The sequence below is a fragment of the Pleurodeles waltl genome, chromosome 12 (assembly GCF_031143425.1).
Source record: "Pleurodeles waltl isolate 20211129_DDA chromosome 12, aPleWal1.hap1.20221129, whole genome shotgun sequence".
Classification (NCBI taxonomy): domain Eukaryota; kingdom Metazoa; phylum Chordata; class Amphibia; order Caudata; family Salamandridae; genus Pleurodeles; species Pleurodeles waltl.
Genome location: NC_090451.1, coordinates 624,376,534 through 624,393,214, shown reverse-complemented (window position 1 = coordinate 624,393,214; position 16,681 = coordinate 624,376,534). Strand labels below are relative to the sequence as shown.

Sequence of the window (16,681 nt, the reverse complement as noted above, 5' to 3'; positions counted from 1 at the left end):
TCTGGACGCGAAGTTTTGGCATTTTGCGTTCTCTTTTGTTGCAAATAAGTCTATTTGTGGTGTTCCCCAGAGTGTGAAGTAGGTGTTCAGAATTTGTGGGTGGATTTCCCATTCGTGGACTTGCTGGTGATCTCGAGAGAGATTGTCTGCCAGCTGATTCTGGATCCCCGGAATAAACTGTGCTATTAGACCAATTTGATGGTGGATTGCCCACTTCCATATTTTTTGAGCTAACAAGCTTAACTGCGTTGAATGTGTTCCTCCTTGTTTGTTTAGATAATACATCGTTGTCATGTTGTCTGTTTTGACAAGGATGTATTTGTGGGTTATGATTGGTTGGAAAGCTTTTAGTGCTTGAAAAACTGCTAATAATTCTAGATGATTTATATGCAGTTTTGTTTGATGTATGTTCCATTGTCCTCTTATGTTGTGTTGATTGAGATGTGCTCCCCACCCTGTCATGGAAGCATCTGTTGTTATTACGTACTGTGGCACTGGGTCTTGGAAAGGCCGCCCTATGTTTAAATTTATACTGTTCCACCATAGAAGCGATAGGTAAGTTTGGCGGTCTAGCAACACCAGATCTAGAAGGTGACCCTGTGCTTGAGACCACTGTGAGGCTAGGCATTGTTGTAAGGGCCTCATGTGCAGTCTTGCGTTTGGGACAATGGCTATGCATGAGGACATCATGCCTAGGAGCTGTAGTATTGTTCTTGCTTGTATTGTTTGGTTTGGAGACATGTGTTGAATGACCCTGTTGAAATTGTGGATCCTTTGTGGAGTTGGCGTTGCTACTCCTTTTGTCGTGTCTATTATGGCTCCTAGATATTGCTGTACTTTGCTTGGCAGAATGTTTGATTTTGCAAAGTTGACGGTGAACCCTAGATTGTAGAGGGTTTGTATGACTTGATTTGTGTGGTTTGAGCATTGTGTGAGCGAACTGGTTTTGATTAGCCAGTCGTCTAGATACGGGAACACATGTATTTGCTGCCTTCTGATGTGTGCAGCGACTACTGCTAGGCATTTTGTGAATACTCTTGGAGCGGTTGTTAAACCAAAAGGCAATACTTTGAATTGGTAATGTATTCCTTTGAATACAAACCTTAGATATTTCCTGTGTGATTGATGTATTGGTATATGGAAATATGCGTCCTTGAGGTCTAGGGTTGTCATGTAGTCGTGTTTTCTGAGCAATGGTAACACTTCTTGTAGTGTGACCATGTGAAAGTGGTCTGATTTGATGAATGTGTTTACTACTCTGAGGTCTAGAATTGGTCTCATTGTTTCGTCCTTTTTTGGTATCAAGAAGTACAGTGAATAAACTCCTGTGTTTATTTGTGTGCTTGGTACTAATTCTATTGCATTTTTTTGCAGTAGTGCTTGAACTTCTATCTCTAGAAGCTGTGAATGGTATTTTGATAAATTTTGTGATTTTGGTGGTATGTTTGGAGGGAATTGCATGAATTCTATGCAATAACCATGTTGGATAATTGCTAGGACCCATGTGTCTGTAGTTATTTTGTCCCATGCTTCGTAATATTGATGTATCCTCCCCCCCACTGGTGTTGTGTGGGAGGGGTGAGTGACGTGTGAGTCACTGCTTGTTGGTAGTGGTTTTGGGGCTTTGAAATCTTCCTCTATTCCTAGGAAATTGCCCCCCTCTATACTGGCCCCGAAAACCTCCCCTGTACTGTCCCTGGTAGGTGGGCGGTGCGGACTGTGAGGTGCTAGCTTGTGTGGCCTGACCCCGAAACCCTCCTCTAAAAGGTGTTTTGCGGAAGGTGTTATAAGATCCTCTGCTCTGCGGGGAGTAGAGTGCGCCCATGGCCTTGGCAGTGTCAGTGTCCTTCTTGAGCTTTTCTATGGCTGTGTCGACCTCCGGACCGAACAGAAGTTTCTCGTTTACTGGCATGTTAAGCACTGCCTGCTGAATTTCTGGCTTGAATCCAGACGTTCTGAGCCATGCGTGCCTACGGATGGTAACCGACGTATTAATGGTTCTTGCGGCCGTGTCTGCTGCATCCATGGAGGAGCGTATTTGATTGTTGGAAATGTTTTGACCCTCCTCAACAACCTGTTTTGCTCTTTTTTGCAGATCTTTTGGGAGATGTTCAATGAGATGCTGCATCTCATCCCAGTGGGCTCTGTCGTATCGCGCTAGCAGCGCTTGTGAATTTGCGATGCGCCACTGGTTTGCTGCTTGGACAGCAACCCTCTTCCTGGCTGCATCGAACTTCCTACTTTCTTTATCTGGGGGAGGTGCATCCCCAGAAGTGTGTGAGTTTGCCCGTTTTCTGGCAGCCCCTACCACCACAGAGTCTGGTGGCAGCTGAGAGGTGATGAATACAGGGTCCGTAGGAGGCGCCTTATACTTTTTGTCCACCCTAGGCGTCACTGCCCTACTTTTAACTGGCTCCTTGAAAATGTCCTTTGCATGGCGTAGCATGCCTGGGAGCATCGGCAGGCTTTGGTAGGAGCTGTGGGTTGAGGAGAGGGTGTTAAATAAAAAATCATCCTCAACTTGTTCCGAGTGTAGTTCCACATTATGGAATAGTGCTGCTCTAGCCACCACTTGTGAGTAGGCTGTGCTGTCTTCCGGTGGTGATGGCCTAGTTGGGTATGTGTCTGGGCTGTTATCAGACACTGGTGCGTCGTACAAGTCCCACGCATCCTGATCTTGGTCATCGTGGCTCATGGCGGTGTGAGCTGGCGAATGTGACGGGGTGTAAGTTGGCGAAGCCGGAGTTACAGGTGGAGGCGAGGGAGGAGGTGTTACCTTTTGTGCTGTTTGTTGCTGAGAAGTAAACTGAAGCGTTCTCTTTCGTTTGACAGGTGGAAGGGTACTGATCTTCCCAGTCCCCTGCTGAATAAAGATACGCTTTTGCGTGTGATCCACGTCAGTGGATTGCAGTTCTTGTTCAAATCTATGTTTCTTCATTTGAGAAGACATAGAATGCTCTTCAGTGTAGGAGCCAGAAACAGGGTCTGATGTCGCTTTTTTCGGCTCCGAAAACCCTGTCGATTGTTTTTTCGGCTCCGAGGTAACCTTCCTCTTTTTCTGTGCCGAAAATTCTGGGCCTCTATGGTCTTCGGCGCCACTGTCTCGGCGTCGATCCGTGTCGACACCGAACTCTCGGTGTCGATGCTTCTGTTTAGCACTCTCTCGGTCTCGAGGAGGCTGCGTGCCGGTGTCTCGACCGGAGTCGGACGATCTCGACACTGAATGGGCCTTTTTCGGTGCCGATTGTTGGTCACCGAGAATTTGGGTGGAGCCATGGCCGGTTGGCAGTGGCGTCCCCTGGGCCTTCTTTCCTTTTTTAAGGTTTGATCTCGACGTCTTACTCACAGTTCTTGTAGAGTGTAGCTCGTCGGAGTCTGAATCCTGGATGGAAAAGGATTCCTCCTGTTCCTCTTCTGTCTCGAACTGTCGACGCTCTTTTGGCGTGGACGCCATCTGCAGTCTTCTCGCTCGACGGTCGCGCAGAGTTTTTCGGGACCGGAACGCCCGACAGGCCTCACAGGATTCTTCGCTGTGCTCGGGTGACAGGCACAGATTACAGACCGAGTGTAGGTCCGTATAAGGATATTTGTTGTGGCATTCGGGGCAGAATCGAAACGGGGTCCGTTCCATCGGCGTTGTCCTCCACGCGGTCGGGCCGACTAGGCCCCGACGGGGTGCCGAAATCTACCCCGAAGGGCACCGAAGCGCTTCGATGTTCAACGCGTCGTCGTATGTGTTTATCTGTAACCGGATCGCAACGATACCGTCGAAAATCTTCCGTCTTCAGCTATCTTTCCGTTCCGAAACTCGGAGCGACAGGAACACGTCCGAACCCGATGGCGGAAAGAAAACAATCGAAGATGGAGTCGACGCCCATGCGCAATGAGCACAGAAGGTGGAGTCACTCGGTCCCGTGACTCGAAAACACTTCTTCGAAGAAAAACAACTTGTAACACTCCGACCCAACACCAGATGGCGAGCTCATGCATACCATGTGTATCTACAGCGACAGATGCCATCGAACCTGTTGTTATCTCCTCCCAATGTTTGTAAAATTGGCTTAGTCTTCCCCCCACAGGTGTTATGTGATGGGGATGTGTGACTTGTAAGTCACTGCTTATTTTGAGGAGTTTTGGGGCTTTGGAATTTTCCTCTATTTTTTTGGAATTGTCCCCCTCTATATTGCCCCTGAAAACCTCCCCTCTGATATTGACCCTGGTAAGTAGGCCTTGTTTGTGAGGTTGTGGCTTCTGTGGGTTGACCTCGAAACCCTCCCCTAAAAGGTGTTTTTCGAAATGTGACTCTGCTCTGCGGGGAGTAGAGTGCGCCCATGGCTTTGGCTGTATCGGTGTCTTTTTTGAGTTTGTCAATGGCAGTGTCCACCTCCGGCCCAAACAATTGCTGTTCAATAAATGGCATATTGAGCACAGCTTGTTGGATTTCCGGCTTGAACCCTGAAGTGCGTAGCCATGCGTGCCTTCGTATCGTGATTGCGGTGTTTATTGTCCTCGCAGCTGTATCTGCTGCATCCATGGAAGACCGTATCTGATTATTTGAGATACTTTGTCCCTCTTCCACCACCTATTGCGCTCTTTTTTGGAACTCCTTGGGTAAGTGTTCGATGAAATGTTGCATTTCATCCCAATGAGCTCTGTCGTATCTTGCCAAAAGTGCTTGTGAATTGGCAATACGCCATTGATTTGCTGCTTGTGCTGCAACCCTTTTGCCCGCTGCATCAAATTTGCGGCTCTCCTTGTCTGGAGGTGATGCGTCTCCTGAGGTATGAGAGTTGGCTCTCTTACGAGCTGCCCCGACAACTACTGAGTCTGGTGTTAGTTGTGTTGTAATATAGATTGGATCTGTTGGCGGTGGCTTGTACTTTTTCTCCACCCTTGGAGTTATGGCTCTGCCTTTAACTGGATCCTGAAATATTTGTTTTGAATGTCTTAGCATTCCTGGGAGCATGGGAAGGCTTTGCTACTGGCTATGGGTGGAGGATAGGGTGTTAAACAGAAAGTCATCCTCAATTGGTTCAGAATGTAAGGTGACATTGTGAAATTTGGCTGCCCTTGCGACCACCTGTGTGTAGGATGTACTGTCCTCAGGTGGTGACGGTTTTGTAGGATAGGAGTCTGGGCTGTTGTCAGACACTGGAGCATCGTAAAGGTCCCATGCATCGGGATCATCCTGACTCATTGTAGTATGAGCTGGTGAGTGCATCAGTGGTGGAGTTGTTGCTGGTGATGCATGTATTGATGGTGGTGGAGACGGTGGTGGGGTTGTTTTCCTTGCCACCTTTGCCTGTGGTTGCTTGTCCTTTTGTTGAAAGGCAAGTTTCCTTTTTATTTTGATTGGTGGGGGGGGGGGGGGGGGGGAAGAGTGGTTATCTTCCCTTTGTCCTCATGAATATGAAGCCTTCTTTGCGTGTAGTCAGGCTCTACAGCTTGAAGCGCCTCTCCAAATCTATGTAATTGGGAGGTTAATCCTTGTTCCTCTGTATAGGAACTAGTTTTCGGCTCCGAGGCTGGATGTTTTGAACCGAAACGTTTTCGGAAGTCTTTTTAGGCTCCGAAGAAACCTTCTTTGTTTTCGGCGTGGTATCTCGGTGCCGAAATTCTTCGGTGCCGCTGTCTCTGTGCCGAAGTTTCTCGGAGCCGCTGTCTCGGCTCCGAGGTTGCTGTGTGGCGGTATCTCGAGCGGAGTCGGATGACTTCGACACCAGCATGCCCTTTTTCGGTGCCTTGGATGGGTCACCTATTTTTGCGGGTTATGCCATGGCCTGTTGGCGGTGGCGTCCCCTGGGCTTTTGTGGACTTCTCGTGAGTCTTGATTTTCGACGTCTTACTCACGGTTTTGGGTGTTTCTTCGGCGTAGAGTTCTTCAGAATCCGACTCATGGACGGAGAAAGCTTCTTCTTCCTCCTCGAAACGATCTTGACCTGTCGGCGTGGACGCCATTTGTAGTCTCCTGGCTCTTCGGTCTCTCAGCGTCTTCCTCGACCGAAACGCTCGACAGGCTTCACAAGTATCCTCCTTGTGCTCGGGGGACAAGCACAAGTTACAAACCAGATGGTGATCCGTATACGGATACTTGTGATGGCATTTTGGGTAGAAGCGGAATGGGGTCAGTTCCATCACCATTGAAGTCGCACGTGGCCGGGCCGACCAGGCCCCGACGGGGGAATCGAAAAAACCCCGAAGGGCCACCGGAGCTCTTCAAAATTCGGTGTCGATTTGTTCTAACTAACCCGATACCGAACGCAAACAATACTGACGTTTTTTTCCGAGATTCTAACTAACTTTCCGACCCGAAACACGGAGCGAAAAGGAACACGTCCGAACCCGATGGCGGAAAAAAAAAAAAAAAAAACAATCTAAGATGGAGTCGACGCCCATGCGCAATGGAATCGAAATGGGAGGAGTCCCTCGGTCTCGTGACTCGAAAAGACTTCTTCGAAGAAAAACAACTTGTAACACTCCGAGCCCAACACCAGATGGCGGACTGTGCACAGCATGTGTATCTGCAGCTACACATGCCATCGAACATATATATATATATATATATATATATATATATATACACACACATACACACACACACACACACACACACACACACACACACATTTTTACAGGCAAATCCATTATACAGAAAACGTGGTACTAACCAGTAGGAGCGGATGGCGGGAATAGAGAAATGGCTCACCTTCATTGGAACAAATGCCTAAGGACTGCTTGGCCAACCGCTGCATCTCGGAGCATTTCAGCATCTAAGCAATAGTGCCTAGTGAAAGCATGTGCCATTTTCCATGTTGCCGCTCGGCAGATGTCTGCTAGGGATACGCCCGAGAACAATGAGAGGTGGAAACCGCTCTAGTGGAATGGGTACGCACTCACGCCCAAAGGTCGAGCAGCCTTTCGATGGCAAAAGGCTATTGTGTTCGAAATCCACTTGGAAATGGTCTATTTAGTAACTGAATGTCCTCTTCTGAGTAGACTGGAGGCTATGAAGAGTTGGTTCAATTTCCTGATTGACTTTGTTCTGTGTAAGTAGAATTTGAGACATCTTTTCAAGTTAAGAGAATTGAGAGATCTTTCTGCTCCAGTTTGAAGTTGTGGCAAGAAGGACTTCAGTACTATTGGCTCATTGATAATAAAGTTTAATGGTACTTTGGGGATACATTTAGGGTTGGTACGTAGGATAACTCTATCCCCTCTGAACTGTAGAAAAGGCTCTTGGATTGTAAATGCTTGTATTTCGCAGACTCTGCGAGCAGATGTTAGAGCGAAGAGGAGCACTACTTCCCATGTGAGGTGTTTGATGTCCGCTTTACGGATGGGCTCAAATGGTTCATTCATCAGCTGGCCCAAGACTGTATTAAGCTGCCGAGCTGGAGGAGGGGCATTAACTGAAGGAAAAGACCAAAAAAGACCCTTCATAAATTGTTTTAGAAGTCTGTGACACCAGAGGGATGGTCCTTAGATATTCTACTGTATAAGGAATGGCTGCCAAGTGAACCTTGATGAACACATGGGCAAGGCCTGAGCGTGCTATATAAAGTAGGTAAGGTAAGATTTGTTCCGGAGTGGAAGAAAGGGGGTGTATGTTCTTGGAGACACACCACAGGCAGACGCGTTTCCACTTTAATTGGTATGTCTTACTTGTACTATCTGCACGCGCTTTAGCCAGGATGTCCTTACAGTCGTTAGAAATGTCTAACTGGACGAACTCATTGAATTCAGGAGCCATGCAAATAAGTTGAGAGACTTGGGATCTGGGCGTCTCACCTGACCTTGATTGATGGTTGGCAATTCCGGAATCAGTGTTATCCTGATGGGTGGACACGACGACAGCAGCAGTAGCTCCGTGTACCAAGGTTGACGCGGCCAGGCTGGTGCAATTAGGAGTATTTGACAGGGCTCCGATGTGATTTTGCAGATCACTCGTGGGAGGACAGTAAAATCGCAAGCCTAAATCCCTGACCATGCTATTGAAAAGGCACTTCCCCACGATCCTAGCTGGTGATGCCGACTTGCATAAAATTGGCATTTGGCATTCTGGGACATCGCGAACAGGTCCAGATTTGGTTTTCCCCACCTGAGGAATATTCTGCCCAACATTTCCTGGTTCAATTCCCATTCGTGGGGAGATGTGTTAAGCCTGCTCAGCGAATCCGCAGTGGTGTTGTGCGTTCCTGTTATTTGCTCCGCTTTTATGCGCATTGAGTGTCAAATGCACCAGCTCCAAATGGTCTGTGCTTCTTTGGATAGTAGATGCGACAGAGTCCCTCCTTGCTTGTTGATGTAGTGCATCGTGGTTGTATTTTCCATTGGGACAAGCACTGAAGAGCCTTGGATTCTTGGAAGGAAAGCCTACAATGCCAGATCAACCTCCTCGAACTCAGAGCAGTTTATGTGAAGAGTGATGTGAGGTGGGGGCATTTGCCACTTACTTGAAGGTCCTGCAGACATGCACCCCATCCCACCATTGATGCGTCCGTTGACCTAGTTAGCGGAGGGACCTGGGTTAAGAAGCATAGGCCTCTGGAAATGTTCTCGGTGTTATCCACCAATCGAGAGAAGATGCCATACGTGGGGTTACATGTATTACCTTGAAAGAGCCTTGTGTCTGCTTCCATTGCTTGTCTAGCTTTTCCTGGAATGGACGTATATGAAGGCGACAGAGGGGAATAGGATTTATGCAAGATGACATCATACCCAGCATTGACTTGTGGTGACGAACTGAAAGACTTTATTGAATTATTCTCGCTAGCCTGACTAACTTGTGTTGTCTGTCCACTGTTGGATAAGCCCTGGTTTGGACTGTATCCAGTACGGCGCCCAGGAAGACTATGCTTATGGATGGCAGAAGCTGGGACTTGTCAAGGTTGAGAGGGAGGCCCAATTGTCTGAAAAGGAGTAAGGTCGCCTTGAGAGAACTGCGTACTGACTGGATGTCGGAAGCCTTTACTAATAAATCGTCTAGGTATGGAAAAATGTGATGTTGCTTGCGCCTTAGATATGCTGCAACAGGGGCTAGACACTTGGTAAAAATCCGGGGAGCGGACTTGAGCACGGAAGGGAGCACCTTAAATTGTAAGTGCCTGCCGGCTACCATAAATCTTAGGAACTTCGTGTTTTGGGTGGATGGGTATGTGGTCTAGGGAAGCCATGTAGTCCACCCTGTTGAGAAGCTGCAAGATGTCTTTCAATGTCACCATGCGGAATTACTGTTTTTTCCAGATACTTGTTCAGCTCTCTTAGATCCGGTATGGGTCTCCATAGACGATATTTTTTCCTGGTTAGGAAGAAGTGAGAATAGAAACCCTTTCCCCTTTGAGTATGGGGTACAAATTCTATTGCCCCTTTGGTTAACATCACCTCCGTTTCTAGGTTGAGAAGATGGAGATGTCTTTGATTTACTTGGGAGGGAGATGTCCACGGGGGCATACATATAAATATTAGAAGGTGACCGAATGGTATTATGTCTAGGACCCACTTGTCGTTCGTTATTTGACACCAACAATGAAGGTGGTGTTTTAGTGAGGAAGAAGAGGCAGCCGACTATTGGAGGTTGTCATTACCCATGGGAGGGATTTTTGGCTTGTCTCCCAGACATTCCTCTGTGAGGAGGCCTGCTATATGCCGGTGCAGGCGGTTGTCTTTGGTGATACTGGGGTCTGGTAGGTTGGAAGTTATAGGAATAAGCTGGGTACCGGTATTGCTGGTATCCTCCACGAAAGAAAGACTGCCCTCTGCCTCTGGCACTTTGAAAGGCTGTTTTCTTATATTGTAGGGAGCCTCGCGATTTGGCAGTGTCCGCGTCTGCTTTGATTGTCTGGAGGGCATCGTCAACATGTTTGCCGAAAAAGGCTTCCCCATCATAAGGAAGGTCCAGAATCTTTCTTCGGACTTCAGGTCGAAAGTTAGTGACTTTAAGCCATCCTTCGCGCCTTAACACTGCTGATCCAGCCAAAAGCCTAAAACCCACAGCAGCAATATCTAACGTGCAGTCTATTATCTCTGAAGACGAGCGCTGCCCTTCCAGAAGAATTTTCCTAGCTTCTGCTTTATTCATTTCTGGAAGCTAGTCTAAGGAGTGAGTGATGTCCGACCATAGTTGCCTATCGTACCTGCCAAGGATCGCTAAGGAGTTTGCTGCACGCACCACAATGGCAGACATTGAGGAGAATCTTTTCCCGATGTTATCAAGGCGCCTACCTTCTTTGTCCGGAGGCGCGGTCAGAGGTGCAGAAGGGTTCCTAGAAGGTCTTTGTGCCACTTGGGAAATAACTGAATCCAGCTTCGGATGACCTCAGGCAGGCAGGAGCGTCATCCTTTGCTTTGTGCTTTTTATCCAGCTTAGGCAAGACCGCTGGTACGGTAGCAGGGTTACGCATTTTTTCTAACCCCAATTCCACACATGGTCTATTATTGGGATAGCTCTGATGACTTTCCTATGAGGTTCTTTAAAGTCATACAATAAACAATCTTGCTGGGTTGTGGGCAATTGCAATTCAAATCGTGTGGCTCCTTTCTCCAATAGATTATGTAATGTACCAATAACTTCTGGAGGGGACTCGACAGAAGTTGGCTCCAGAGAGGCATGAATTGGCAATATATAGTCGTTCCACTCATCCTGTGTTGTAAGTACTTCTCAGTCTTCCTCTTCATCATGTGACGAAGCATGGATTAGCGGATTCTGCAGAGAAACATGCTGAGTGGTAGGTTGTACCTGCATATGTAGCGACTGGAGTACTTGGTGCGGAAACCACTGGCTTGGGAATGACTATAGGCTGTGGATGGAAGCGTTCTTTATAATCTCCCAGCATGGCTTGAAGGTCAGAAACCAGATCAGAGGGCAAACATACCATTTCCTAACATGTAATTGGGATGGACGCCTAGCCACTCCATATACCCCATCATCATCGTCCTCCAACAGGCATGATAGTAAAAGCCTTGATACCTTACTTGGGGATGTCATGGATGGCGTTAGATGAGTTTTAGACATCTTTATAAGTGGCATATGTTCCATCGACGGGTAAAGAGGCAATGAAGATGGTCTTTGCCTTTTTGTAGGCATTCGTTTTATCGTCGATGATAGAAGAGTAGCTGTTGTCGACAAGAAGGTAGCCGTCGTCGACGTGAGGTCTATAGACGAGACAGTCGATTTGGGGAGGGGAGGAGAACAGTAGACAAGTAGATCCCTTGCGACGAGATGGGTCGCCCCTTCGACGAGGGTGAAAGAGTCGTCGACAAGGATCCGGAGGCCGCCGCCATCGACACTGAAATAGTAACTATGGTTGATGTCACTGTTGATGATAAAGTCGAAGAGAACTTAGTCGACGGTGCTATCGACGGCACAGATCCTGGCTTCTTGAATTTATGTTTAATTTTAAGAGCTGGCTTTAGGGGCTCAGAAAGAGTTTTCTTTTTCGGTTTTATGAGGGAGCCTGACCCTCTCGGAATGCCAGACTGCATTTTCTTCACAGGGCTGTGAATTTTTTAAAAGCCCTCAGATGACTTTTTGGAGCCTTTTCAGGAGGTTCCTTAATATCTGAGCCTTCATTTTTTCTTTTAACAGGTGTCTTTGTGACAGGGATAGAAGATGAGGCACTGTCCTGGTCAGAGGGTGGATGGCAGGATTTACAATTTTGAAGCCACAAAAGAAGCCTACCATCTCTGTCCTTTAAAGTCTTTGTAGAGATGTTTCTACATACCTTGCAGTCTTTTAGTCTTGTGATTTGGGTATAAGCAGTATATGCAATCATCATGTGGGTCATCCACATATAATCTTTTTTTCCAGACAGGTCGCACAGGATCTGAAAAGTCCAATTTTTGGTGTCTCTGACATGGCAGCCAGTGTGAAGCACCAGAAGAGATGTAAATCCCGAAAACCCAGGAAAAAAGTTTGAGAAAAACTGAGCAGAACTCAAAGGAGACTCCTCAGCACGACGTGCGGTGGAAAATCTGAGGGAAGGCAGTTCCTCACAGGAGGCTTCTAGAGGGTAGTGAAGCCTGATTGGTTGAATTTTGAGTTTGGGTCTTTTTTACAAAAATGACTGATATGTTACTAAGCTAAAGGCCTAATGCATGTAATGTAGTTATGCATTTAAGCATATCTTTTGTATTACACTGGGGTCTCCCATCTCGACGACGGGGAAGTATTCAAGCATGTGAATCTATGAAAGCTTCCAATACTGGAGTAACCCTGGATTACGGTATAACATTTTCTATTGTCTTTTTTTTTTTTTTTTTAAATGAAGGATCCCCATCTCGAGGTCGAGAAATTCCACTAGCAAATGCATCTAAAGCTTGAACATGATGAGGGAGAAAAAAAATATATAATATCAGAAGCAAGTGATCAGCAGTAGGATGCTAGTTTGTAAGTGTGATGCAAGTTTGCATCTGGCACATAACTTGTTTGACAAATGTGCCTTATATGTCTGGGGGAATAGAAAGAACAAACACAAAACAAGGTCTCATGAAGCACAATATATATTTTTAGAAAAAAAGCAAGTAAATTAGTGTACGTTCAAGGAACTCACAATTACTTGCTTTAACTACTGAGGAAAAAATATGTAAGTGCCTGAACATACCTTGCAATTCTGTTGTTATCAGTTTTCCTGACTCTGCGAATAGCAGTTATGTTGGCTTTTACCAAATAATGTTGGGCCAAATCTGAAAAAATATATTTAATAAAAGTTAACAAACCAAAAGAGCCCCATCACGCCAAGCTGTTTAACGAGAAAAACATTACTTGTAAACCTAGTTCTCATTGCTGGAATCTTCATTTCAGTCAAACATATTTAAAAGTTGTGTCTACACATAGGATCCCAGAGCACTAGATAATGTAAGTATGTACATGGTATTTCTATTGTGCAAACCTAGCCAAAAGGCAGTGAATCACTGTACGGGGTCAAAGACAAGCATAAAGTGAATGAATGATAGGAGAGGTAGCCACATTATGGATGGTTAATGCATTCTGATATAGCGTTCTTTAAAGAAGAGTCTTCAACTCTAGGAAGCAGCATTGGGGTGCTCCTGATGGACACTGGGAGGTTGTTCCAGATCCTGCGTGTATAGGTGGAAAATGCCTGGTGCTTTTTTTTTTTTTTTTTTATTTTTTAACACTTCTTAGTCTGCAATCCGATGGTGTCCTACATACAACTAAAGAAACTTTCTTGAAGAAAATTTATTTTTTAAAAAATAAGTTACAACAAAAAAAAAAAAAAAAGGGGGGGGGGGATAGCCTATGTCCATCTTATAATTGTACATTTTAATCTTCTAATGGTATGAATAAATCTTCAAGTTTATTTTTCGGACATCTCTGAAACAAAAATGTTTAAGGTATTGGCAGTAGCTTTTCTGCTTCCTGCAGAGCGATTCTTTGGTCCAACATTGAGGGATTTTTTAAAGCTTTTTTTTTTTTTTTTTTTTTTTAAAGCAACACCAAATTCTATATGAGAGTCGCCATCTTCAAAAGGGACTGTTTGAGCATGTCTAAATACACGCAAATACATGGTCCATAGCTGAAAAACAACAAACTTTTCTAAAGTCTTAGGTTTTGTCCAGACTAAATCTAAAACCTATCTGACATCCAATGTAAGTAGACCTCTCTGGCAAGTGATAAGATATAAAGGTTGGGAGGGAAAAGGCATTAAAAAATGTTTAAAAAATAAAAAATAAAAAACACATGCAAACTACTTTTGGGAAGGAAACCTAGGTAAGTGTTCATGACCACTCTATTCGTGTGAAACATACATTTTATGAGAACACAATGGTGTTATTTTACTAACCATGAAGGCCTACATCACACCCTCAAGAAAGGCTGGATTCTAAAATTAATATTGCAATCAAGTTTTATGGATAGACACAAAGGCAGTAATTATGTGCTTTGAAATAATTACTCCTGAAGGAGAGAATGTTTAATAGCTGGAAAAAACATTTTTCCCATTCTCTCATTTACAGCCTTTGTTAAAAAGGTTTGAAAAAATCGTGTGAAGGACAATTTATATGTGCTGTTATGGTTGCAAGATGTATTTAAATTGATGAGCATTGCAACTCAGATTTCACCAGACATAGCAAATATAGGAGAGTGGAATCTTCCAGGTGCTTCCGAATATCAGCTTTTTTGCATGCACAATGGGGGCTTCCATTACCCTATGTGTTTCCTCCTGAGGCAAGGAAGGATGGTGTTTGGCCTAGTAGAATGCCCATGCTCGCCTGAGGCACATTTTAACACCCATTCTAGACATGTTCATAAGCGAACCTTCCAAGCACAGCCACAGTAAGTTGAGGTGTAAGATCTAGAACAGTGGTACTTAACCTGACTTCTGTGGACCCCCACTTAATCAATAATGGAATCTAGGAACCCCCAATGAATAACTGATGGAATCTGGAGCTCGTCACTGAGTCATCACAGGAAGCCACAGACCCCCAAGCCCACGCAATTTCAATGATTTGAACCCCAAAACAGTACACAAAAATATAGAAACAAGCATTTATCACACAAATGTGTAAATATTTAAATTACAAACACATAAAAAATACAATTCTACATTTAATTGCAAGGTTGAAGCTTTTCTAATCATCATTGAGGCCACCCATCACCCATACCACATTGTTTGATGCACTTGCACTGCTCAAATGAATCAATCCTAGGATAAAACTTAATTTTTAGCCTCCTATTTCAGATTCCTTCACATTTACAGAGTGTTTTAAAATAGTAAATTTTTTATTTATTTACACATATTACTCTGTTATCATTTAATTTTGTGATCAGTCGCGGACACCCTGACTAGATGTCCGGGACCACCAGGTGTCTCCGGACCACAGGTTAAGAACCGCTGATCTAGAACATGAAAAAAAGGACCCGGCTTGCATAGCAGCCTCCTGTGTTAATGCTCCCCCAACACATGGAGGAGATTGGTGATGCAACTCAAGTGTGGCCACCCCGAAGTGGAGTAACCTAAATCATCCTGTTTCAGAGTAGCTTAGCTTGATGAGGACCAAGGGATTACTGAAAACTAGTAAATACATTACAATGAACAGGGGTGACAAAAAAAAAAAATCACATTCTCCATCATCCCTGATGGGTAGAATTGGATGACAGTTTGTGAAAAAGTCACATTTGTGGGATGCTGCCAAGAATTGGTCTAAATTCTTGGCTGGGTCTTTTCTTTCGAACTAGAAAGCAACAGGAACAGATTATCTTTCTATTGCATAAACATGGGACCTTCTTGATGGCATGTCTTTTCATAAGTTTGGTTACTTCTGTCAGTAGTCTGCCCTGGTGGAATTGAATCACAGGCAGCAGGAGATCTCTTGACCATCAACGCACAGCAGTTTTACACAATAGCCTTTTGTGACTTCTTGGCATTCTTGTAACTTACTCTGCTCTTGTGCTCACTGAAAAAGCAAGTGCATCAAGAGTGTGTTTTAGTACTGTTTCTCCTCACGTTGTATATTAACAATTTAGATCATTTCATGCTCCAGCAAGGTAAACATTTACCCCTAAGTAGGTAGACTACCAATACCAGTACTGCTAGATGCCGGCGATGCAGTCGTGCTTGTCAGGACTGCAAATGGGTTACAAAGACTGTTGGACTCTTACACACCTCTATGCATCAGAAGGGTCCATCAACAAATGTTACTAATATTTTTACCATGAGATGCGTATCTAGAATATCCAAATCCAGGGGCCGCCTCATTGTGAGTACTTGGTTGGGTTCTCTTGCTATTATTTTGGAATCCTGATACCCTGGTCTTTCACAAGGGTGAACATACATAAGGCCAGGAACCAATAGTTCCCTATAGTATTGAAGGCAGTGTTCAGATTTACCACTAGGTTGGTACTGAAATAGTTACCTCAAATGAGGACAATTTAAAAGTTCAAATCTATATCTGTGACGGCATATGGGGTGGGACTGTGGGGAGTTTGGGACTGTAAATTGATTCAGAGGACAAAAAAAAAAAAACACACTGTCTGCGAGACTTGGACAGTACTGCAAAGCTGCTCGGTCTTTGTGCATATTGAGGAGTTGGGGGTCCTGTATGTGGAGGATTTGATAAAGATCAAAACTCGACTTTTATGGGCTGCCATCTGGGGGAAACTTGAGCCTAGGTTAACAGAGCTATTTTAAATGATTGTCTTTGGAAGCAGGCATACAGTGGCTAAGGTTTCTTTAAAATATATTCCAGAAAATGGGTGTAAAAACCTTTTTTGCTGAGAAGTCCAGAATGAATAAGCACAATAAGCCATTGATTACGTTATATGGCACCATTTATCTCCAGTCTTTGATCGAACGCTATCTTTTGTATATGTTAAACCCACAAGCAAGGTTTTGTCTAACTCGCTTCATGGTTAATTTGATTCATTACTTGATATAGTTTCCTCCTGGTGGGTATCGACACACAGATACACAGTACCCGTGGACTTCTGCAAAACCGCAGCAGTTATCGTGGGGTGACTCCAGGCCGCTATAGCACCTCGTACCCAGAGTCGCCAGGAAGAGGGAGGAGCCTTGACCCCCATGCGCTTCAGAGCACGCCATATCTCCCACTGCGTGGGTTGTGCTTGATAAAGACAAGACAGGACCGGACCCCCCCCCCCCTCCCCCCCTTTTCATCCGGCCAGCCTTGCGTAGGCCCTAAAGAGTTCAACAAAATAGGCTAACAT

At 45.1% G+C, this 16,681-nt stretch overlaps 1 protein-coding gene across 1 annotated transcript in view; it reads right to left on the bottom strand.

Annotated features, from left to right (window-relative positions):
- CCT3 (chaperonin containing TCP1 subunit 3) overlaps positions 1 to 16,681 on the bottom strand; it is a 193,033-nt gene that overhangs the window by 118,395 nt on the left and 57,957 nt on the right. Inside the window, exon 10 of the mRNA XM_069217997.1 lies at positions 12,600 to 12,681. Within this exon, the coding sequence (XP_069074098.1) occupies positions 12,600 to 12,681 (82 nt within the window). The remainder of the gene's footprint in view (positions 1 to 12,599; positions 12,682 to 16,681) is intronic.